At 39.1% G+C, this 24,350-nt stretch overlaps 1 protein-coding gene across 1 annotated transcript in view; it reads right to left on the bottom strand.

Moving 5' to 3' along the window:
• Positions 1-678: 678 nt before the first annotated feature.
• Positions 679-24,350, bottom strand: part of lin54 (lin-54 DREAM MuvB core complex component) — a 58,650-nt gene continuing 34,978 nt past the window's right edge. Inside the window, exons 8-13 of the mRNA XM_078214331.1 lie at positions 22,804-22,895; positions 21,485-21,556; positions 19,681-19,783; positions 13,061-13,198; positions 9,377-9,579; positions 679-6,267 (exon numbers count right to left, since the gene is read on the bottom strand). Coding sequence (XP_078070457.1) covers positions 6,066-6,267; positions 9,377-9,579; positions 13,061-13,198; positions 19,681-19,783; positions 21,485-21,556; positions 22,804-22,895 — 810 coding nt within the window. The 3' untranslated portion in view covers positions 679-6,065. The remainder of the gene's footprint in view (positions 6,268-9,376; positions 9,580-13,060; positions 13,199-19,680; positions 19,784-21,484; positions 21,557-22,803; positions 22,896-24,350) is intronic.

Genomic DNA, 24,350 nt, shown 5'->3' with positions numbered 1-24,350 from the left:
AGCACCAAGGACCCGGGTTCGATTCCAGCCTTGGGTTAAATGTCTAATGTGGAGTTTGCATGTTCTTCCCATGTTTGCATGGGTTTCCTCTGGGTGCTCCGGTTTTCTCCCACACTCCAAAGATGAGCAGTCAGGTTCATTGGCCATGATAAATTGCCCCTTGGTGTCAGGGGGATTAGCAGAGTAAATATGTGGGGTTACAGGGATAGGGCTTGGGTGGGATTGTCACCGCTGCAGGCTCAATAGGCTGAATGACAGCCTCCTGCACTGTAGGGATTCCATGATAAGCGAGAGTCGCATGTTGATCGGGGAAAATAATTTCTTGTCAACTATCATAGAGATAGCCTCTGTTAGAGAGGCCCAGTAAACTGAGGCATGGATCTTTAAAGATTACAATATCTTCAGTTTAAAAATAGCACATAATACATATCACACTGTGCACAAGTTTCTTTTCAATTAACTGGTCATTCTGTCACAGAGACAAAAGCAAGAAATCTGCAGTGAAAACAAAGGTTTGGAAATATACAGCAAGTTGCGATAAAGGGTTTAATATTTCAGATATTTTTTCTCAAGTGTCCTTTACTTATGATCGATTCCTATATCCAACCATTCTAGATTGAAGACACCAACATTTTCAAGCTTCAGCATGTCGAAATCAAGACAAATGAGAAATAAAGTGACCAATGATAGTTTTATTATAAATGCAGCTATTTTTCATATAAAATTAGCATAAGTACATACAAAAATCAGTTTATAATGTACAGAAGTTACAATTGAAGTTGATAAACATGAAAATGAAAGCTTCATTGAAAATGTGAAGTGGGAAATTATCAAGTACCTGCACAACTGATGAACCTTGCAGCGTAACACATTCTTATTCATTTTGTTCGGACCACTGGGACATTGTTTTCAGCTAAATACGCAACTAAAATCCTTTCAATAGGATACAGATCGCATGGGTGTTGCATCAAAAGTATATGCCAGTTATAATTAAAGCATATGTTATTCATAAAATTGATCTGATCTTAATTTCTCTCCAAAAGTCACCACTTTCAAGAAAAGCAAAATGAAAAATGCTGCAGATCCTTGGAGTGGTTGTATGTGAGGATTCCCTTCAAACATGAGAAGTAATGAATGATGAGGAGGGTAAAGAATTAGAAAACCTGTGGCAGGGTAGTTAAAGTTGATTTATTCTCCACAGAAAATGTGCGTGGAACAAATTTGACATTCATACCAATATCAAGCAATGCAGAAAGTCAGAAATCTTTTAGACAGCAACTGCAATTAAATACATACGTCAGTTTCAGCATATTACAATATAAAAAAGGATTAATTTAAAAAGTAGCATAGGAAAAGTAACTAATGAAAATGCAATGGTTTATGATCCTTATTTGCCTTTCAGTCTGAAGCACAGATATTCTTTTGCATTTGACAGCACCGGAGTTGCTCTCTGCCATAAGCGCAGAGTAAGAAGTGCATTTACACATGCAGATTTCATCCCCATCAGCAAGTATTAAATGTTGACAACAAATTCTCAGAACATTAAGAAAAATTTACTTCAGTTCCTAAATTTCTCAGGAGGTCCAACAGCTTGACAGCACAACCCCAGTACAGCATCAAGTCCAAGTGGTGTGAGATACCTCAATGAAGGGCAAAGTCTTAATTATTCCAGTCAAATTATGACTTAATTTTACAGATTTTGAACACTTCTATTGTACTGCAAAATGGAAACAATGTAGAAATGCACATATAACCTTTAAAAAGAAACCTCCTTAAGCTTGATTAAATGTTTTTCAGTCTCTTACTGAGATATAAGGAAGTTGTGCATTAAAATGCCTCCTTATTGTATTTAGTTAGATGGAAATACTTCACACACTAGTCTTTGATACCCCTTAAGCAGTGCAACTAGTAAGGCTGTCATGATTGCATCAGATCTGTACGATGATAAATGTGTCTCACATTATAGTCAATGCTTTTGAAAAAAAACCCTAAAAACACCATAGAACAAATTTTGTTAACGTGATTTATAATGGAAAAAATCTGGTATTCCCAATGATTAATGATCAAAGGTGAAAGGGCTCAGTTATAGCTTTAGGGTGGGAAAAAATGGTTTCAATTTCTGATCTGTCAGTGAAAGTCAAATATCACAACAGGGTCAAGTAGGATGAAATGATATTGGAAATCCTGGCACTAGCAACATGAATATCTACAGGAATTCTGAAGCAGTGCTTACTTTAGGAAACATAAACCCAATTTTCCCCCACATCTGCCTGGTCCATGCCTCAATTATGGCTAACCTCCTCTTAGGCCTTTGCCAATGACATTCTGAATTTGCTGTCACCAAGTATTCAAGGACAGACTGCTGGCCACTCTTCCCAGGGAGGAGACAGAAAGAGACACAGAGGTGTTTGGTACCTTACTACGACGCTGAAAGTGAAACACAAATCTGCATTTAGTACAGATGGGGTCCGTGATATGTCATCATAGTTGGAAGTTTTTAAAAAATCAGAGGCCCAGAAATATTTCTGCAAGTGATGCAGGACAGCATTTATCAAGTTTAACTGTTCCAGAGAGGCATAATAAGGGTTCAAACTCAGATGTTATTCCACTGACTCAATCATAAAATAACCATGTCCAAACCTTGCTTTGCATAATATGCACATCATGGTGTTTGCATGCTCCCTTGGCTGGAAAATGACATGTACAGATCAAAAAAATGAAAGCAAGGAAATTCAAACAAAAGTACAAGCAAGGTTAAACCAGAAAAATATCTCACTCAATTTTTCTTTTGGGAAGGTATGAAATCCTTTTCCCCTGGATCACACTGGGACTGCAAGTGAGAGGGTCAAGGGGCATTTGCTCATTGCTGTCATTTCAGTGCCACTTGACCAGCTGGTAGTAAGTGTCCAAAAGCAGAATACAGATGATCTGTGGGATTGGCTAGGCTTCTCCCATTACTTACCCCAGCAATAATGCTGGGGAATTGAAACTTAGACCAGAGAATAAAGGACACATGCCCCAGCAATCAATAATGGCATATATTAGTAATTCCTCCTACCGCCTGCAAAAATAAAGTTTCAATTCTGCAAGACTTTTCTTCCTTTAAAAGGTTACCGGCCACTCTTATTTAGCATATGCACTTTAAAACTGAATTCTTAAACATGAATTATCATGGGTTTGTTCCCTAAACTTTCTCATCCTTTACTAATCTCTTAAAATCAAGGCCTAAAATTTGTGGATATATTAAGATGGGCCCTTCAACATCATAAGCTAGTACAAAGCTGATCTTAGTGTGGCAACTCATTAAATAATGAGGGGTTAAATACAATAGTTCACGTATCTTGGATCTGTCTATGTGGGGCTCATTGAGCTGTAAAAATGACAGCAATGTCAATAACATATTGGTAATTATGCCTTTTTGTCCTGCCTAATCCTCCCAAAATTGAGACCAAAATGCAGTGAACAACAATAGCATAAATACATTACTTGTCTCATCACAAACAGTATTAAGGACAAACACTGCTTTACACCTCAAACTTGAAAATTGGAATCCTGAAGCTTGTATCTGAAATATCCAAATGTGATGGCTGTTTTTTGGACCTCATTGAATTATCCATTTATACATTGATGTTCAGTGATCTGTCTGGCAGTTTACGGTGTCACAGGATATTTAGTACTACTAATTTAAATAAAACATTTGATAATTATCTAAAGTGGCATCAATTATAACCTTCCCAGTTTGTATGAAATACAAGTCTAAACAAATGGATTTAACTGAAGCCGACAAAAAGCATACTTCTGCTTTCAGAACTGACAGAAGGCAATTAATCTATTTAATATTTGGATTATTACAAAAAGTTTCTTGCATTGTGTTTGACAAACGTGAAAAGAAAACATACACAAAATGAAGTACAGATAATTCAGAAGAAAATACAGAAGAATGAAATCTGTACCTTCAAATTAATGCCAGTGAAACAGCCACAGTAATAGTCACACTATTTTCACAATCTACACATGTATTCCGAATTCCATTTAGATAACCAAAAGTATTTTTGTATACAATATTTAAATATACATAATACAGCTGCATAAACTAAATTAACAGAATATATACAAATTAGTATTAGTCTTTCAATTCCTGGTACAGCAGAGAAAGACTACACATATCCCTACTTGAAACTTGATAAAGTACAAGCTTGAGAAGCCAGTTAGCTATTAATATACATTTTATACACCATTACTCACTTAGAATAATTAATCTAAGGCAGGTATGGATTTTAATTAGCATCAAATACCCTGTTCTAACATTCTGTAAAAATACCCTTTAAAAACATCCTCATCTTTCTTTATGTTAACAAGCTATTCCTTAAATGAAAATAGCAGTTTATTAACAAAAAGATTTTGTGAAGTTTAGGACACTGATCACTGCTGGTACCAAATTTTACTAAGTCGACTGTTCAATTGAAGTCAAACAGACAAACTTTCATTACGTCTTCCTTTAGAAAGCATTTTAAAAAACCATCAGGATACTGGAGCTTTAAATGTTAAATTGAAACAAGGAAAATTGTCAGTTTTGTCTATATTTACAAAAAATGTTTTAAGATTAAAAAAGGTGTGCCTTAAATTCTTGTATATTGCACTGTCACTGTTAATGGATATAATGACATGTTCAGAGAAACTCACTCACTTTCAGGTTCCTACCTCTTTTTATCTTTCTTTGAAATGGTTGTAGCATTTTTATTGAACAGAATACACTTAGAAAAAGGACGTGCAAATATGCTTTTTCATAAAATAAAACTTGCCCTAAAAAAGGTGTTGTTTTCCCACAATGCTCGGTGACTCATGTGACAAAATTATGTTCCACTGAAGACTTATTGTTTGGAAAGATAAAAGATGACCACTGTAGCATTTTCTTCCCCTTTCCTGATCTTCATTAATAGTTGAGACATCGCTTCTAGGCCTCTGCCCATACTACTAATCCAAAGGCAGCTCCATACTTGGATTTTACTTTCAGAAGACTAATGCCTGTGCCTCTGACAGCTTTCCATGACAAATGACCAAGATGGGCAACATAATTTTTTTGGAAGGGGGGGGGGGGGGGGGTCCAGAAAACCAATTTCTCCTTATTCCACTGTGCCACTTTGTGATCTTGTTAATTGGCAGTCTTGTTTAGAGGTGACTACATGCTGGAAAGTCTACAAAATGGTCAGAGGGTCAAGAGTGCTGATAATCAATAATACCTACATAGGTGAATTCTGTAACTCCTGATGCAAGGTGCATCCATCAGTTGATCAAGTGTGTGATAAAGCACCATTACAGTCTACTAATTACTCTCACACAGTAGGTTAACAGATTTTTGAAAGTGCCGTGGACCAAGTTACTAAATCCTTAATGAGGAGAAGTGGGTATATTTACATTAACAAGGACGGACATATGTAATGCAAAATTTACAGCCACACAACACCTTATTTCCATCCTCAGCCTCTGTTGCATTTTTAAAAGTCATTACGTCAAAAGCTTGTTCCTCATAAGTGCGCTTTGCAAGTAATTTCTGATAGAAACTTTAATTGAAGGGACTGTACTCAGATCATCCACTGCCAAGATCTTCATCTGCCCAGAGACAGTTTGCACTTCAGGCTAACAGATACACTCATCATTTGGGGGATAGAATATCCAGGGTGTCCATGACATCCTAGGGAAACGGTCAACAAAGAGAAAGCAACCTTGCATAGAGGGATGCAAAATATATAAAATGTCACCACTAGCATCAAAACAGTGTTTCCTTCATGACGGTTTTGCATATTCACACACTGATTTTACATCATAAAATCTACTTTGTATTTTAAGCATTTTGAGTTTAAAAAGGCACCTCAGACAGACATTGCACAGAAAGTCTGCTAAGAAGGAATAATCTGACTTATTGAAAGTTCTTGCTAACCGTACAGCTGTAAAACATCATGGCAAGCCCAAAACACTTCCAGCTTTTTCTTTTTAAAAAAAAATCTCAGCCGAAGTTTTCCTCACTGATTCGTCCTGTTCAGCTCTCACAGGAGAGCACAAGTGGATTAACAACTCAGAGCACAGCTATCTCCTTTAGCTTTCCCTGCGGAGTTTATAATTTGCATTAAACAGCGCCCAAATTCTTCTAGAATCATGCGTTCAGTGACAGCTTTAGTCTGGCTATTCTTCTCTCCTTCCTCTGCTTGTGCCAGAAGACATTCACAAGTTGCTTCTGCCACTTCTTTTGTCACAAACGTGAATGGCAATCTGGAAAAAAAAGACAATAAAAGTCAGAAAAGGTGAACAAATGAACCATTGGCTATTTCTACATTTTACTGACAAACAAACTTGAGATTTTTTTCTATATTTTTGGTGGTGTCGTCAAGCTATAAAATATGTTGCACACCTTATTGTTTGCTTCACAACTGAGACCCCTTCTTTTTGGATGGCAAAAGGGCCAAGTGATCTTGGGTATTGTGGAAGTTTTGCAATCTAATCAAGGTCCATTGGTCTGCCTCATTAGTTATGGAGATCCCCAAGGTGCAGAGAGGAAAGTAAATGAACCTGCCACTGCAGGACCTGGACCTCAGCAGGAACTAGCTGGCAAAAGACATAGGATTTGCATTAAGCGTATGTCAAACTCAAAGGATTTCTATTTATGCTTTTTATGGGAAGATTAAATAAAATCTTTATCCATCATGAAGGCTCCTAAAAATCTATGAAATAGTATTTGAAAGGTTAATCATTCATTTGATTCTTGATCCAAGTTCAAGTAGAGTCTTTTCATAATGGATCAATGGGAAAAAACTGTTGGTCCAAGCAATATAAAAACATGCTAAGTTAACGGGCTTCAGCAAGAATATGGAATAGGAAAGGTGAATTATTGTTCAACAGTTGAACAGCACCCAACCCATTCCAATTTTGCACAAACTGTGGTTTTATGGCACATAATTTATTCTCACTTTATAGTTGACACCCCCACCGAGAACAGGTCCTGAAAAAGTATGGCAATTTGTATCATAGAGCGACTGATGACATGAAACATTTTATTCTATGTAAAATTGTAATACTAAGCTGATCTGTATAATCAATTAGAAAAACATAATTTATTTTTGGTAATCATAACTTGAATGATCACGACAAGATGTGACTATGAAAAATTTCTAGTTTACCTTTAGGACATTGTAATGGTCCGGATAGCACATATGAAAGCAAAAATGACTCCTTTCCAATACAACAAATCCAAATCCAATCCAGACAAGTGGAATAAAAGGAGTTTGAACAACCTCAAGTCTAGTTCTTAATGGATATCAATGCGCACATTGCAGAACATCACAACTCTAACAAGAGGGAGTGGGGGTTGGAGACAAGATAGAGAGCAAGATTTCAGAAGTGGAAAAATAAAAAGAATAAAAAGTGATAAAAATGGATGTTTAGGATGAAAAGACGAAATTAAGTAAAATAAATGGAAACACCTCATGCTCATCCATGCCAAATTCAAATGTAAAAATTTAGGGTCTAGGCTTTCTTCATAAAACGCCATGCAGTTTCTGGCCTGCCTCATAACTTCAACAAATAAAGTCTGCTCTCAGATGTCAGAATCCAGTCTCAGCAGACTACATGACATGAGCCAATCAGTACTGGTTGAAACTCAACAGCATACCCCCAGATGTAGCTGCAGATTGTATGAGGGGGATGTATGAAGGAATCAAGAATAGGCCCAGCACAAACCAGATCAGCCTCTGAAAACAAAAGGATGATCATCACCAGACCTAGGAAGCAGATGGAGAAGTGGGTGGAGCACCATCTCAAATTGTACGCAGGAGAGAACATTGTCACTGAAGAAGTTCTTAGGCTTTTGTCATGGAGGAGCTGGACAGAGTCCACCATAGAGCTCAACAAGGCCACTGATCATCTTGCCAGTGGTAAAGCCACAAGAAATAATGGCATTCTATCTGAAATCATCTAAAGTGGAAAACTAGCACTGCTGCAGCTTTTCCGTGAGCGTGCGTGTCATTGTTGGACGGAAAGATCCATACCTCAGAACATGCGTGATTGAAAAATATTCAGACCAGCTTTCACAGACTGTACCAAGACCTTGGACCCTGTCAGCAGAGGCTGGCTCTTTAAAATGCTGTAGATTTTGGGCTGCTTGCCTGGACATCATTTCTTCTTTCCACAAGGATATGCACAGTTCCATCCATTCCAATGGAGGACCATTGGAAACTCTCAAGATCAGCAGTGGGTAGAGCAGGGCTGTGCTCTGGTGCTAACTGTGGCATATTTTTCTCCATCCTGCTCCTGCATGCTTTTGGCAACTCAAATGAGGATGCTCATCTGCAAGTCAGAGCTGACAGCAAGCTATTTACTGCATGCCAAGGCCAAAGTGCGTAATATCCTAGATCACAAGTTACTGCTGGCTGATGACACCAAGCCATCATCCCATACGGAAGCTCATTTTCAATAGTTTGAAGATAAGTTCTTCCAGGCCTGCAAGGAGTTTGGACTGACGATCAATGTCAGGAAGACCAACAGATCCTGGCCAGGGCACAGATCCTGGCTAGGCCCTTCCATCAACATTGATAACCTCAGTGTGGAGGCCACTAGCAGTTTTGCATACTTTGGATTAACAATTATCAGCAACTTGTCTCTTGTTGCCGAAATCAGCACCAGGATTATCCATATCAAAGTGGAGAAGTCGAGTATGAACCATCAGCACATTAACTGAAAATATAAAAGCCTGAGTGCATCAGTAGCAAGGAATGGATAACAATATGACGGTGCTGAAGGTTGCAAAGGTCAAGAATTACACTGACAACCAATTTAAGATCATCAGTCGGGCTCACAGTGTGGCTTCACAAACCAGGCCCTGTCCTTTGTAAACAGAAAGAGTATGTTCATGCACTGCACCTTTTTCAACCAAAAATTTGGGGACAGCCATTCCCTGGTTCATTCCCCATGGCAATGCCTTGACCAGAGTCAACATGCCTGGTTTGAATTTAAATAAAAGCTTGGCTATTAACTGTTCCCTGGTGCATGCATCATGGCAACCCCTCTACCAAAGTCCTCTTGTCAACCAATCAACATCTGCTTCTCATCCAGTATAAATTGTTGTTCCCTCTTGATTTGGCATTCTTGCAAATCTGTTCTGATGAGCACAAACCTTCAACAGGATGTCTCATCAGCAAAAAAATTACTAAATAGAAATGAAAACATTCAAAAAAATTATGGGGGAGCCAAGTAAATATGCTAAGGCAAAAATGTTCTATATAAAACTACTGTACTTCCATTCCAACAACCATGAAACAATGGTGCTTTGAGCTTCAGTCTGAAATCTGACCCAGGACCCAAGCTCTGAAATCAGTGAATGACCTACTTTCCTCCTCCACTTGTAACTGCTGGCGTTGTTCTGGTCAGTAGGTCAGAGATCTGTGATGAAAGCTTTGTTTTTGCAGCTGTCTGTTGCTGGACACGCACTTCTGCAGCATCTGCCAAATGCATCAGGGTCTTCCGCTCAGGGCTCTCCTCAAAATTTTTGCAGCCAATACATTTACATATCGATGAGCACATGATCTTTGCCTGAGGAGCAAAAATATGAAGGGAAAATATTAGATCTCAATCCAGTTTATTTCACTCATCCCTCATCATCTGACAGCAATGAGCTGGACAAAGTAATATGGGCTGAACAAAAGACCTTGATACTGGGTTCATTGATTCCTTCATTAAAATGCTGGATAAGTCTCAAATTCATATTCCTAACCGAATAAGTATCAGCTAAAATGATCAAATTCTTCAGAGGACACAATATTTGCCTCTAGATTTTCGTGATCTTTTTTGCATGACTTCACTGACGTGCTAGGTTGGACTGAAATTTGGCCTGAGGGTGGCAACAACTTGCTTCTTATTGGAGCTTCTCCCTGCTTGGCAAACATTCCACTATCTACAGCAAGTAATAGCAAAACCTTAGCCTCTCTTCCAATTCCTCTGGTACCTTCGCTGAGAACCTCATCTTGTTCCACCCCCTCACCCCTTTAAATTCTTCATTGTCTACTGATCCTTCAAAGACACGCCAATGATTCTGTGCCAATATCCCTTTTCAACATCTAAAACTATCCTTATCCTCCGATTTCTCCTTCTCGGCTCCCAATGCCTTCTCTCCTCAGAAGGTATTGACCTTTTATTCTTCTGACCTAACATCTACCTCCATAAAATTTCTTCTTGCGTTATTCAGCCCTTTAAGTCTATTCCACTATTCAATAAAATCATGGCTGATCTGATTGTAACCTTTCGTCTATCCCTGATAACATTCAACAACTGTTTCCACTGCAATTTTCATAGCAACTTAATTGCAGTGTTAATGAAAGTCTACTTGTGGTGTCGCTAATAAATAAACTTTTAAACTTAAAACTTTTGAGGAAGGCAGTTCCAAAAACTCGTGACCCTCAGAGAAACAATTTCTTCTCATCTGTCTTAAATGGGCGACCCTTTATTTTTGAACAGTGATCCTAAGTTTGAGATTCTCCCACAAAAGGAAACATCCTCTCCATATCCACCATGTCAAAATTCCTCAGGATTTTTTACAATTCAAATCAAGTTAATTCTTACTCTAAATTACAACAGATCCAAGCCTAGACTGTACAACCTTTCCTCATATGACAATCTGCCATTTCAGCTATCAGTTAAGTAAATCATCTTTGAATTGCTTCTAATGCATTTATATCCTTCCTTAAATGAGGCCAATACTGTACACTGTCCTCCAGGTGTGATCCTATACAACTGATGCATAACCTCCAACTCTTTTGTATTCAAATCCCATTGCAATAAATTAACATTTTATTAGCTTTCCTAATTACTTGCTGTACCATAGCCTTTTATAATTCATGCAGTTCAGAGCTCTGCAATATCACACCATTTCGATCATTGCTTCACTTTTATTCTTCCTGCCAAAATGGCGAATTTCACATATTCCCACATTATACGCCATGCCAGAATTTTGCCCACTCATTAACCTATCTCCCCATATATCATAGGTCCTCTTCAACTAGTATCATCAGCAAATTTAGCAACAATACCATCAGTCCCTTTATCCAAGTCATTTGTATAAATTCTAAAAAGTTGAGGCCCCAGCACTGATCCTTGTGACACACCACTCGTTACATCCTGCCAAAAAAAGACCCATTTATGGCTACCACATTTCCTGTTGGCTAGCCAATCTTCTATCCATTCCAATGTTATTCCTGACGTCATGAGCATTTGTTTTCAAAATAGCCTTTGATGTGGCACCTTATCAAATGCCTTCAGGAAATAATTCTCTCATCTTTGTCAACAACCATTGCTTCTCTGCTCCCATGGCCAATTCTGATTACTTCCATGCATCTCTCAACCACTTGCTGATAACCCTTTCCAATCCATTCCTGTTCTGCATATATCCTTGGGAAAATATAACTTTGCCGAGACCCCACGTTCTGGAATTACCTCCAGAAACCCTTTCAACCTATTCACCTCCCTTTTCTCTGTTACGACCCTTTAAAATTATTTAGCCTCATATTAAGCTGCTCCTCCAAAGATCTTCTGCTCCGACTTGGTGCATTTTTTCCCTGAAGCACCTTGAGACAGATTTTCTACATTAACGGCACTATATATATATTCTCTCCTCTTCAAGTCCCTTGAACTATATATATATATTTAATATATATTATATATAAATTCAAGGGACTTGAAGAGGAGAGAATATAGCATATGGAATGCAACTGTCCAGGGCAGTATACTAGGATACAGGAACAGATACTCTAGAGTATCAATATTGCCTTTTGGAATCCAGGATTAAAACCACTAAAGTTCCCAAAAATATGACACAAGTTGGGTACAGTCCATGGTAGAGAAAATTGTACAAGACATATTCAAATGGCAGATCTTGGTCTGCATCCAGACTATTGCAAGAGTCTAAGTGCTCCAAACCAGTTGCTGCATCTGTTCCAAGCCTCTCCCGTATTGTTGCACTCTAAAGTTCTTACAATATTTTTCACTGTAGATTATATAAATAACATCACAGAATCAAGTGTCCATCAAGAGGTGAAAGGGAGGGAGCAATTTAAACAATTACAATCACCAGGGAAAGGGTACTGAGAAAATCATAGAAACCCTAGAGTGCAGGAGGCCATTCAGCCCATCAAGTCTGCACCGACAACAGCCCCATCCCAGGCCCTATCCCCACAACCCCATACATTTATCCCGCTAATCCCTCTAATCTACACAGCCCAGAACACTAAGTCAATTTAGCATGGTCAATCAATCTAACCCGTACATCTTTGTACTGTGGGAGGAAACCGGTGCACTCGAAGGAAAGCCACACAACCAGGGAGAGAATGTGCAAACTCCACACAGACAGTGACCCAAGCTGGGTATCTAACCCAGGTCCCTCGGAGCTGAGAGGCAGCAGTGCTAACCACTGTGCCACCCCAGTGATTGGCACTGCTGCCTCACAGCAGAGAGTTAGTTAGTTATAAGAACTGAAAGCTGACAAATCCCCCAAATCCTGAAGGACTTCATCCTAGGGTCTTAAAAGAAGTAGCTGCTGAGATAGTAGATGCATTGGTTTTAGTTTTCCAAAGTTTCTTAGATTCTGAAAAGGTCCCATCAGATTGGAAAATACTAAACATACTTTATCTATTCAAGATAGGAGGGAGACAGAAAGCAGGAAACTCAGGCCAGTTAGTTTAACATCTGTCATCCGAAATTGCTGGAATCTATTAAGGAGATTATAGCAGGGCACTTAGAAAATCTCAATGGAATCAGGCAAAGTCAACATGGTTCTATAAAAAGGAAATCATGTTTGACCAATTTATTAGGAGTTCTTTGAGGAAGTAACAAGCAATGTGGATATAGGGGAACTTGTGGATGTGCTGCACAAATTTGTTCATTTTCAAATAATCAATCTATAAAATCTAGTGAGTTGGGTTGAGATTTGGACCCTCAGGCAGATCAGTGAAAGTTCTGGACTTTACTTCGTAATCAACCAAAAATGAATGTCCTGACCAAAATATCTACCAATCATTCTTACCTCATAGCATTCACAGTAATTCTTCAGACATCCTGATCTTTTACAGTTACATCCTTTGCTGTGCCGTCTATCAGATTCACCTTCTTTTCCTTTCCCAATCTTCGGTTTAAATGCTTCTGGATTTCTGTCAAGGCATGCCTGGAAAGGAATGGTGATTTTAGGACATTGAGGGATCCAGATTTATAAAAAAAGTCCAATGAACAAAAAATAACACAGTATCCTTTATGTTACACACCAACACCACAAAAGCATTGTAAAAATCCTTCCATAGTTAGATGGTATCGTGAGCAACCATGCAGCTAAAATACAGACTTCAACCAACCAAGAAATCTCAGACACAAGCTGGATTTGTGATATTTTCCTACAACTGTTACAATCCTTGTTAACACTTGCTTGGCTTCAAGTGGGGAAAGAAAATATTTTCGTAATACCAGAAAGTACCGAATCAAATAAGGACTATTTTGCCCTGCCCTGGAGTCAAATGCACAGTTGTCTGTCTCAGCCGCCGACTGATTTTCTCAACAAATGCTTCACCATCATTCCCTCTTCTAGAATCACAGAATTGTTACAGTGCAAAGGATGTCATTCAGCCCATCATATCTGCACTGGCTTTCCAAATGAGCATTTCACCTAGTGTCTTTTCCCTGTAGCCCTGCATATTCTTTTTTATAATTCCCTTTTGAATGCCTGGATTGAACTAGCCTCCACCAGACTCTAAAGCACTCCAGATTCCAACCACTCTGAAAATGTTTGTGCTCATTTCGCGATAGCTTCTCTTGCCAATAATCTTAAACCTGTGCCTTCTCATTCTCAATCCTTTCACAAAAGGAAATATCTCCATACCTCCTCAAACACATCATGGTTTTGAATCCTTCTAACAAATTTCCTCTGTCTTCTCTTCTCCAAGGAAAGCAGTCCCAACTTCTCTAATCTATTTTCATAACTGAAGTCCCTCATCCCTGGAACCAACCTCGTAGCACTTTTCTGCATCTTCTCCAATGCCACCACGTTTCCAAATAGGACACAATACTCCAGCTGAGACCAAATTAATGTCTTACACAAGTTCAACACAACCTCTTTGCTCCTGCACTCTATGTCCTTATTAAAGCCTAGGATATTGTATGCTTTATTAACTACTCTCTCAACCTATCTTGCCACCCTTCAATGACTTATGCACATATACACCAAGGTCTCCCTGCACCTGTACCCCCTGTGCAGTTGTACCTGTTACACTGTCTCTCAGTGTGCTGCCTACCATAATGAATCACTTCACATTTTTCCGCTTTGAACACCATCTGCCACTCATCCGTCCATTCCACCAACTTGCCTATGTCCTTTCAAAGTTCTACAATATCCTCTGCACAATTCACAATGCTTCCAAGTTGCATCTGCAAGTCTTGAATTTGCCTCTTGTATCTGCCTCTTGTATCATTTATATTGGGAAGAGCAAGGGTCCCATCGCTGACCCCTGGGGAACTCCACTACAAATTATCTTCCGGTCCAAGAAACATCCATTATATACACTACTCTGCTTCCCACCATTCAGTCATTATCTATGTCCTTTTTATCTCTGTCCCTTTTATTCCATGAGCTATAACTTTGCTCAAGTCTGTTGTATGGCACTGTATCAAATGCATTTTGGGAGTCCACCTACAGAATATCAACAGCGTTACCCTCATCAGCCCTCTTACATCTTCAACAAACTCCAGCAAACTGGTTAAACATGATTTTTCCTCTAGTCTGTGCTGGCTTTCCTTAATTTGTCCAAATGACTTAACTTTGTCCCGATTTAATTGTTTCTGCAAGTTTCTCCAGTACTGACGTTAAACTGATTGGCTTGCAGTTGCTGGGTTGACCTTTATCCCATTTTTTGAACATTTGCAATTCTCCAGTCTTCAGGCACCAGTCCAAGGAAGACCGTGAAATTATGGTCAGTGCCTCTACAATTTCAACTCACTTTCCTCAGTATCTTTCAACACATCCCATCCAGGTGCCTCAACCTTTACGCAAATCCACCACATCATCATTTTAAACCCTAGTGTATTAATTACTTCCTCCTTCACCGTGACTAGGGAGGCATCATCTCCCTTGGTAAAGATAGATGCAAAGTATTCATTTAATACCTGTGTCATGTCCCTGCTTCATGTGTTAATCGCCTGTTTGGTCCCTAATCGACCCGACTCCTCTTCTAGCACCCATTTATTATTTATATGCCTATAGAAGACTTTGGGATTTCTTTTCATGTTAGCTACCAGTCTCAGCAATTCACTGAAGGGCAATGGAGACCATCACTTACCACTGCATATGATTTTATTTCAAAACCAGGGCCATTTTGAAAAGTATACCAGTCGAATCTCACTTTAAATGGATTTGAAGAACAACATCAAACCAAGCAGACCAACAAACATCAACTTAGCTGAAGCAAGTTACACAGTCCTATTTTAATACTATCCAGTATTCAGGTAGGAACCTGAACATTACTCCGATTTCTATTTCACTTGTCATTTTAAATCTTCATTCACTCCCAAGCCGACTTCTCTGTTGTTGGCCTCCGACGCTATTTAAATGTAGCTCAACGAAAGCCCAATATTCTGGACCTCAGCATGGCACAACAGGGGACCAAAGTAACACTGCCAGATGCCAAGCTCCACACTCCAACTTGCCCACCGTTCTCCAGCACAGGATACCTCAGGGTGACACTCATTCCCATCTGCCTACTTGCATGCACCCGGAAGTAGTCATCATATCCATTGTCCCTTACTCCTCTGAAAATAAGCTACTCCTAACATTCGCACTTCCCTGCTTTCCCTCTTTGGAGGTGGGGTGGGGAGGGAAATCACATAACTTGACAAGAATCAGAGGCATGGGCTTTAGGAGCAGGAGAGGGGGCATGACAGGCACCTTGCTGGGTACTGGCAATGCACACAGTCACCTGCTTCATAGAACCCCTACAGTGCAGAAAGAAACCAGCCGACCCATCGAGTCTGCACCAACTCTCTGAAACAGCATCCCACCCAGGCCCTCCCTCTGCCCTATCCCCGTAACCCCATGCATTTAGCGTGGCCAATCCACCTAACCAGCACGTCTTTGGATTATGGGAGGAAACCCAGAGCACCTGGAGGAAATTCACGCAGACACAGGGAGAACATGCAAATTCTACACAGACAGTGACCCAAGACCATAATCAAACCCAGAGGAGAGGAGAATGGTGTTCCCAGGCCGCTCTGAGGCTGGCAGTGGGAATGTGCAATTGAGGGTGGGTCAAGTGCTGGTAGGGTGATGTGTCTTCCAGCCAGTTGGCACACATCTGCACAGCAATGATACATTCTCTGACAGTATCAGTGCTGTGCAAAGTAGCCTCAAGAATTTCTGTAACTGTTCAGTGTAACTACAAAACTGTCACAACTTGTCAGTTTCACTGAGGCAGCTCCTCCTGCTACGGTCTCATTTTCTTGTCACTACCAGATTGGGAACACAGACTGATTCCCATTGAAAAAGAGGGATTTCACTGGGAACTACTATTAATTGGCTTCTTAAGAAGTTCAATTGGCTGTCTGCGACTTTTGGCCAGTGGCCATCAGCACACAACTTGCCCATCAGCACACAACTTGCCCCAAGGAAAAGTGGGAGAAGGTGAGAGCACATTGGGATACCTGCCCAGAGGCATTTTTTCTCATTTTCCTTCTCCCCTACACCCCTCAACTTCATTCCCCCATCCTCACCTGTGTATCAGGCCTAGCTTTAAGTTTAAACTATTGATGTTATTTTACAAAAGATAATAGTGCTATCAAACCATATTTTAGACTTCTATTTACTTAAATGGAAAATTGATATGACAACTTTTTAAAATTAAACTAATCGTTTGCAAGTAACTTAAACATCATAATTTCCTTGAATTTCTTGAACAACACAAAGTCAAATAAATCTAAACTATTTTATTAATTAAAAGATCGAGCTAAAATTTCTCTGTCAGAAGTTTCAAACTGTTAAGTTTCCCCAGAGATTTTCAATCAAACACAGTAACTTGAATGGCTTTTTTAATGAAAAATAATTACTGGGTGTTGGTATCACGCGTGATGCTGACATTTGCTGTCTATCCATAGTTGTTCTGTATCACCGAGTTGTTAGCTAGGCCACTTCAGAAGTTTTAACTTTGTTTGGGAGATTGGAGTCACATATAGACCAAGCGTCAGGTTTCCTTCTCGAAAAGGAGATAAATCAACTAGTTGGGTTTTTATAGCATTCCAACAGTTTCCTCATCACTTTTACTGACACCAGCCTTTTATTCAAAATGTATATATATTTTTTAAAGCAGAATTTGTCATGCACACCACCATGGTGGGAATTGAACTAATGAGTCTTGATTAGTTCCGTCTTTCAAATTACTAGTCCAATAATTTAACTACATAACACTATTATTCTTTATATACAATGCAGATTGTCTGAATATTGCAGACACATGTAACATAGAACTGCCATATACAAATGAACTAATCACATCAAATTGTTTAAGTTTGAATTATTCCTCTGACAAGTTACTGCATTTAATCAGCATGCACATAATACAGGATTCTGATTTTTATGCAAAACATATCCAGAGACATGACTTATGAAATGAGGAGATAAAAATGTCGCACGTAATATGAAAAGAAATTACAGCTAATGTATTCAAAAATTAAAGGTAGGTAGACAATATGGTGGATATTTATTTTGCCTCACTGGAGAGTGAAGCAACCTTCAAAAACTTGAAGATGCTGACCCAGAAGGGCAACTAAATTTTATGCATGAACTAGGGACTTCAGGCAATAAAAGTTACATCAGCAAGAGCAGGAGCAAAGCAAGACCTCCGAGGCCTGAGAGGAGCCACAGAGTGAGATCGGTGACAGGATAAAACGCTAGGTCCAAAGTGGACAGATGGCATTCCAAAAACAAAAGAAAACAATCAAAGTGCAACAACACAGGAAAGCAGGCAAGTGATTGGCTGTGGACATTTTTCTTTTTTTCCCCCTCTGTAAACTAGGACACTGGTTTAAACTACAAGCCAGAAAATCGAAAACTTCAAATCAGGGCAAGTATAACAATAAGTGAATTTCTAAGAAAGTATGAACAGATCAGGTTTAAAAGCATTAATTAAATCAAGTTACAGCTAGGTTCTTAGATTCTAAAGAGGGAGTAGAGCTTTTTCTTTTAAAGAGACCATGGATGGATCTGTTGCTTGCAATTCCTGCACCATGTGGGGACTTCAGGACACTTCATGCGTCCTGTCAGCTGCTGGAGCACAAATTCAGGGCTTCCAAGCTTGAGAGGCAGCTAGAGTCATTGAAGAGTATCAGAGGATGAAAGTTACAGGATTGTATGTTCCTGGAGATGCCATCAGGTTAGTAGATGGATGGCCATCCAGAAGAGTAGGAAGAGGTCATCAATGCTAGATCAACCACAACATTGTGTGGGGGGAAAAACAATGGAAAGGAGTGTGCACAATCATCTTTGAAGTGGGATCAAAATTCACTTTTGCAAAAATATCCAAATGGCTCCCTGTGTCAAAATCTTTGCATTTTCTATGTACAGGACCTTGAGAGAAATAAGTTTCCCATGTTGCATACAAGTTATTTTATTTTGGGATCATGAATTCAACTAAGAATGGGGGCATTTATTTCTTCTGTTTGAGTAATTTAATATGTTTTGGCTGTTAGATTCCATGCTCAGCTTTGAATGAAAAGGCCAACCTAATCACCAAATTCATTCTCCCTAAAATGCAAAAGAATACCTGTAAAATTCGTACATCACTGCATCAACATACTCACTTCCAGCCAATACCATTCATCAACATTTCCGTTTAAGTCCTATGGTTAGTTGGTTACAAAAATACTTGGCAATGTTGGGTCCAAAAGATGTGCAGTTAGGTTGACTGGCCATGCTAAATTGCTGCTTAGTGTCAGGTGGATTAGCAGGGTAATTACGTGGGGTTACGGGAATAAGGCCTGGGTGAGACTGACGTCGGTGCAGGCTGGATGGCCTCCTTCTGCACTGTAGGGATTCTATGACACCCAAGTCATTAGTCAGCCCCAAAATCACATCTGACTCAACAGCCAAGAAAATGGTATTTTTTGCTTTTTTGTCCTGTTGTCAATTCTCTAATTCACTCATTTTCGGAAGTACTAAAACACTTGTTAGTCCAATTCAAGGTTCCATGCACCCTCTGATACCCTACCCAAGCATCTAATCTTCACGTGAATTTTAATTATTGAGCTACCGGGACATCACAACCGAGTCCAAACATCAGATCAATCATGATCTCACTGAATGGCGGAGAAGACTCGATGGGCCGAATGGTATATTTATGTTCTTATGGTCTATGTCCATCTATTAATAATGCACATATTTTCATCTGGTCTCGCTGGAGGGAAATGCAGAGAGCAGGGATGATTACTGGCAGAGTCCAAAATGGGTACTGGTAAGTGGGGTAAAAAGGATAAAAGTAGAATGGAGAGGTTAGGAGGCATCCTGGGCAGAAGAGATCCCAAAATCAACTCTCAGGATAATCAAGATCCCAAAATCAATTCTGCCAGATAAAATACAGTTTCACGTTCTTATCTCGAGGTACAACTACAGATTCTCACCTTTATTGCTTTTAGCCGCTCTGCTTCATGTTCCAGATTGTTGAAGCAGTTCGTACAATTGCAGTTATTGCAAAATTCTCCATTTGCAAAACAATCACAGTATCTAAAATAAAAAGTTTATATTTTATATTAATTGAAGATTAATGATTTTTATCTAAAATATCCACACATACATTGAAAACGACAATGAGTTAATCACTATCTTATTGCAGCTTGAGCAAAGATGTTAAATAAACTTAGCTTATATTTTCTAAAGACACTGCAATATAAATTAATCAGAGACATAACAAGGGGTTTTCACTTATTTTAGTTTTAATAATTTTCTGAGCTGGTCCAGGAGAATGAGGCAGTGTGTCTGCCATGCTGCCTATATTGAGTGCAAGTGATCAGCTTAATTCCAAACTTGCAGATCAACTGTGAACACAAGCTGTTATATTGCACAAATGATTTTCAGAGGCAACAGCTTTTCATTACTAGGACTTTTATCTTCACTGCGATTCTGCTGGAAAGCACCAATGGAGTCTGCTGATGGGGATTGTCCATCACTTGGGGAACAATCTGGCCCTGGAGAGATTCTGTCTCTGACTGGCAGCAGAGCTTTAGGCTCTCCAGTCTTCCGTTAAAAAAAGACAAAATTATCAAGATACAAATAGAACACAAAGTAAAGCACAACAATTAATTTAGCTTTATCAAATGTTCTGTGGCAACTTGTATCAAGTTTGCAAGATGAAAACATTGTGATGGTGAATTGCATTTTCCCCAGTATTAAATTGATTAATTTGAAATCTCTTCTTGACATTTTTTTAAAAATCATTAAAAATTTATTTTTAAAATAAACATGCTTTAAGTTCAGGGTGCTATGCATCATAATGTTATACAGAACATTTTTATTCAGGATGAAAAGAATTTGTAGGGCGGGGCAGTGGTGATGGAAACAAGACAACAAATGATCAAGTTTGATGTCAATTCATAAATGCCATAAATAGGTGTTGTGCAACTTCATGGCGAGATTAGACTTGGAGAATACATTACTCAACCATGGAATGACAAAGCGGTAGAATGGGTAAAATGTGGTGAAAAAATTGTGTTTCAAGAATCCTTTTTCCAGACTGGAGCTTCACACCAATTTTTTCTTTTAGTCATTTCCACACATTGTTTACCTTCTGCCCTCGGCTCGTTTAGTCATGCCACAGACCCCAGCCCTCTGTCAGAAGTGCCTCCCTGATTCCTTTTCCCACAATAATTTCTGACGGAACATTCTTTTCTACCAGCTTGCCAAAGTTTCACTGTTCCGCCCTCAGTATTTTCTGTCTGCTCAGACACCAATCACTGGCTCGGTCTTAGCAGCAGTTCCAACTGTATCATCTCAGAGAACCAGCCCCTCTAATCATCGCTCCATCTTGCCTATCCCACTGATTGATTTATGATCTGTCCACAGGATCAGGAGTCACATGCTTTTGTTATACTGTCCTCCAGAATGTTCACTCTCTTGAAAACAAAGCTCCCATTATCTATGACCTAACAGTTGATGAATCTATCACCATCTTGCTATTGACAAGAATCTTACTTAGATGTGGGGCATGTCCATCTGGTTCTATGAATATCTGCTACTCATCCTTGATATCTTATGATGACAAATCATCATTTGCCTTGCCTAAACAACCATGGAAGTAACATAACTCGAGAAGCCCCAACTTATTACTTGTCATTATTTCAAGTTGCAGCAAGGGTTGGGGTGCTTTTCAGTAAATCATTATAAAAATCAGAGAGAGTTTTGCACCATGACTGAAAACATCTTACTTACAGCTTGAGGCACTGAGATTTTGTACAATTACAAGGTTTCCTCGGCCGTGACCCAGATTCTGATGCTGATGACCTATGTAAAAGAGAGAGTTGGAGAGAGAAAGATGAAAAACAATAAAATCATCTGAACTGGCTGATGAATAATTACATTTCTTAAAGTAGGAATTGTGGTTAACAAAGCAGGATTAATTTCAACACCAAAATAATTTTGGGATTAAGACAGGTATGCAGATTGCTTTCCATAATCTACTGTTTGCTCAAACTGTTCTTTTCACCTTAATCTTTCTTAAAAATCTATTTGAAAGGACTATAAAAATATGGAATTGCTTCCTCAACCACTGTGGCAACACTGATGATTAAAGCATGTGTTTCAGTAAAGAACTAACACGCTGATATTTTCTCAATAATGAAACATTCATGAATTATAGATAGAAACGTCACATCAATTTTTGATACACCAAATGACCTGACTCAAGGCCACAAATGCGAAGGCCCTTCATAAATGCAGCTTAAGTTAATTTAGAAGGGAAATATCAAAATATTAAACTTGTATCCTTAACTTTTCTTTCCTCTCAAGTGGTTTATAGAATTAAATTTATGTTCTGCATGGCAAAATCTTGCAAATTTGTACAGCTATCAATACTACTTCACCTAAAAGGTGATGAATACAGAAAGCCTAGTAGACAGAAATATACCAGTTGATACAGGCATATATCCATTTCCCATCAATACATTACTGATCCATAAACTGAAAAATAAGGGACACCTGAAATTTAGGTTCATGGAAGTCAACAGCACAGCTCTTTGATCAGTGCCGGGGCCACGGTTGCTCAGAATTTACACCAATTATTCAGACTCGGGGTGTCAAAAATCACAGTTTCTAAGGTTGTGGTGACAACAGATTGGTGGGGAGGGGTAGTGGCGGTGGGGGAATAGCCAAGACTGAAGTAATAAATTACAAGATAACAATTTGCATAATTAGCAAACTAATATCAACATAAATGTCAGGTATTATAATTTGATAAGAAAAATAAGGAGGTCATTTTATTTGGGAGAAGAATAATCAAAATGGGATTGAGGAATAAAGAGATATGGGAGTGCAAGTACATGGATCACTAAAAACAGAGACAAGGGCATAAAAAAGCAGAGTGCTGATATAGCATTAGACTAGGGAGGAGAATGGGGCAAGAATGGAGCATAAATGCTGAAATGGACTGTTGGGCCAAATTGCCCGTTTCTATACTGTGTGCATTCGATGCAATTCTATGCAACTCCGCAAATATTATATAAGCTAACATTAAGATTTTTTTAATGACTTACCCATTGATTGGTAGCTTTGCTTGAGTCTGAATATTTGATGTTCCAGAAAAGCCATTATTACTGGATATCGAAACATATGAGGTTTGCTGCAGCTAATGAAAGGAAAAGTTAAATAACTTGAATATTTTGTCATTTGGCACATCCGTTTACTAGCATTTCATGTACTCCATAATAGTTTTAAAAACTTAAAACTTTTTAGTTGACAAAATATATTATCTATAGACTCTGGAGCTGTGCCCACAGATTGGAGGGTGGCAAATGTAACCCCACTATTTTTGAGTGAGAAAAAAGGAGAATTACAGGCCAGTTGGCCTGACATCAGTATTATAAAAGACATGGTAACAGAATGTTTGGAAAGCACTAACAGGATTGGACAAAGCCAGCATGAATTTATGAAAGGCAAATCATGCTGAACAAATCTGCTGGAATTTTTTGAGGATGTAACTGGTAGAATAGAAAAGGAAGAACCAGTAGATGTGGTGCATTTGGACTTTCAGAAGGCTTTTGACAAGTTCCCTCATGAGAGGTCAGTGGGCAAAATTAAAGCACATGGGATAGAGGGTAATGCATTGGCATGGATTGAGAATTGGTTGACATTCAGGAAATGGAGAGTGGGAATAAACAGATCTTTGCCCAAGTGTCAGGCAGTGGACTAGTCGGGTACCACAGGGATTAGTGCTTGGGCCCCAGCTGTTGATATATATAAATGACATGGATGAGGGAACCAAATGACATTTCCAAGTTTACTGACAACACAAAACTGGGCGGAATTGAGATTTGAGAAGGATGCAATGAGGCTTCAAGGTGACTTAGACAAGTTGAGTGAGTCAGCAAACACATGGCAGATGCAGTACAATGCAACTAAACGTGAAGTTATACATTTCGGTGTGAAAAACTGAAAGGAGTAGTATCTCAATGGTGCTATATTGGGAAGCGTTGATGTACAAAGGGATCTGGGTCTCCTTGTACACCAGTCAATGAAAGTGGAGAAGCAGGCACAGTAAGCAATTAGGAAGGCAAATGGTATGTTGGCCTTCATTGCAAGAGGATTCGAGTTCAGAAGTAAGGATGTCTAACTGCAGTTAAGACAGGGTCTTGGTTAGATTACTGCGTGCAGTTTTCGTCCCCTACCTAAGAAAGGATATACTTGCCATAGAGGGAATGTGGCCGAGATTCATTAGGCTGATTCCAGGGTTGGCAGGACCGTCCTATGAGGAGAGATTGGTTTGACTGGGCCTGTATTGACTAGAGTTCAGAAGAGATCTGATTGTCATGCATAAAATTCTAGCAGGGTTGAACAGACTAGATGCAGGGAGGATGTTTCCCCTGGTTGGGGAATCTAGAACTAGGGAATCTCAGATATGGGGTAGACCATTTAGGACTGAGGTGAGGAAACATTTCTTCACTCAAAGGGTAGTGAACCTGTGAAATTCTCTACCACAGAAGGCTATGGAGGCCAAGCCACTGAACGTATTCAAGAAAGAGATGCAATTTTTTGAGAGGGATATGGGGAGAAAGCAGGAATATGGCATTGAGAGAGGAGATCA

The sequence above is a fragment of the Mustelus asterias genome, chromosome 1 (assembly GCF_964213995.1).
Source record: "Mustelus asterias chromosome 1, sMusAst1.hap1.1, whole genome shotgun sequence".
Taxonomy (NCBI): Eukaryota; Metazoa; Chordata; class Chondrichthyes; order Carcharhiniformes; family Triakidae; genus Mustelus; species Mustelus asterias.
Note: the sequence above shows the minus strand (reverse complement) of the source record. Positions and strands in the feature narration are given on the sequence as shown.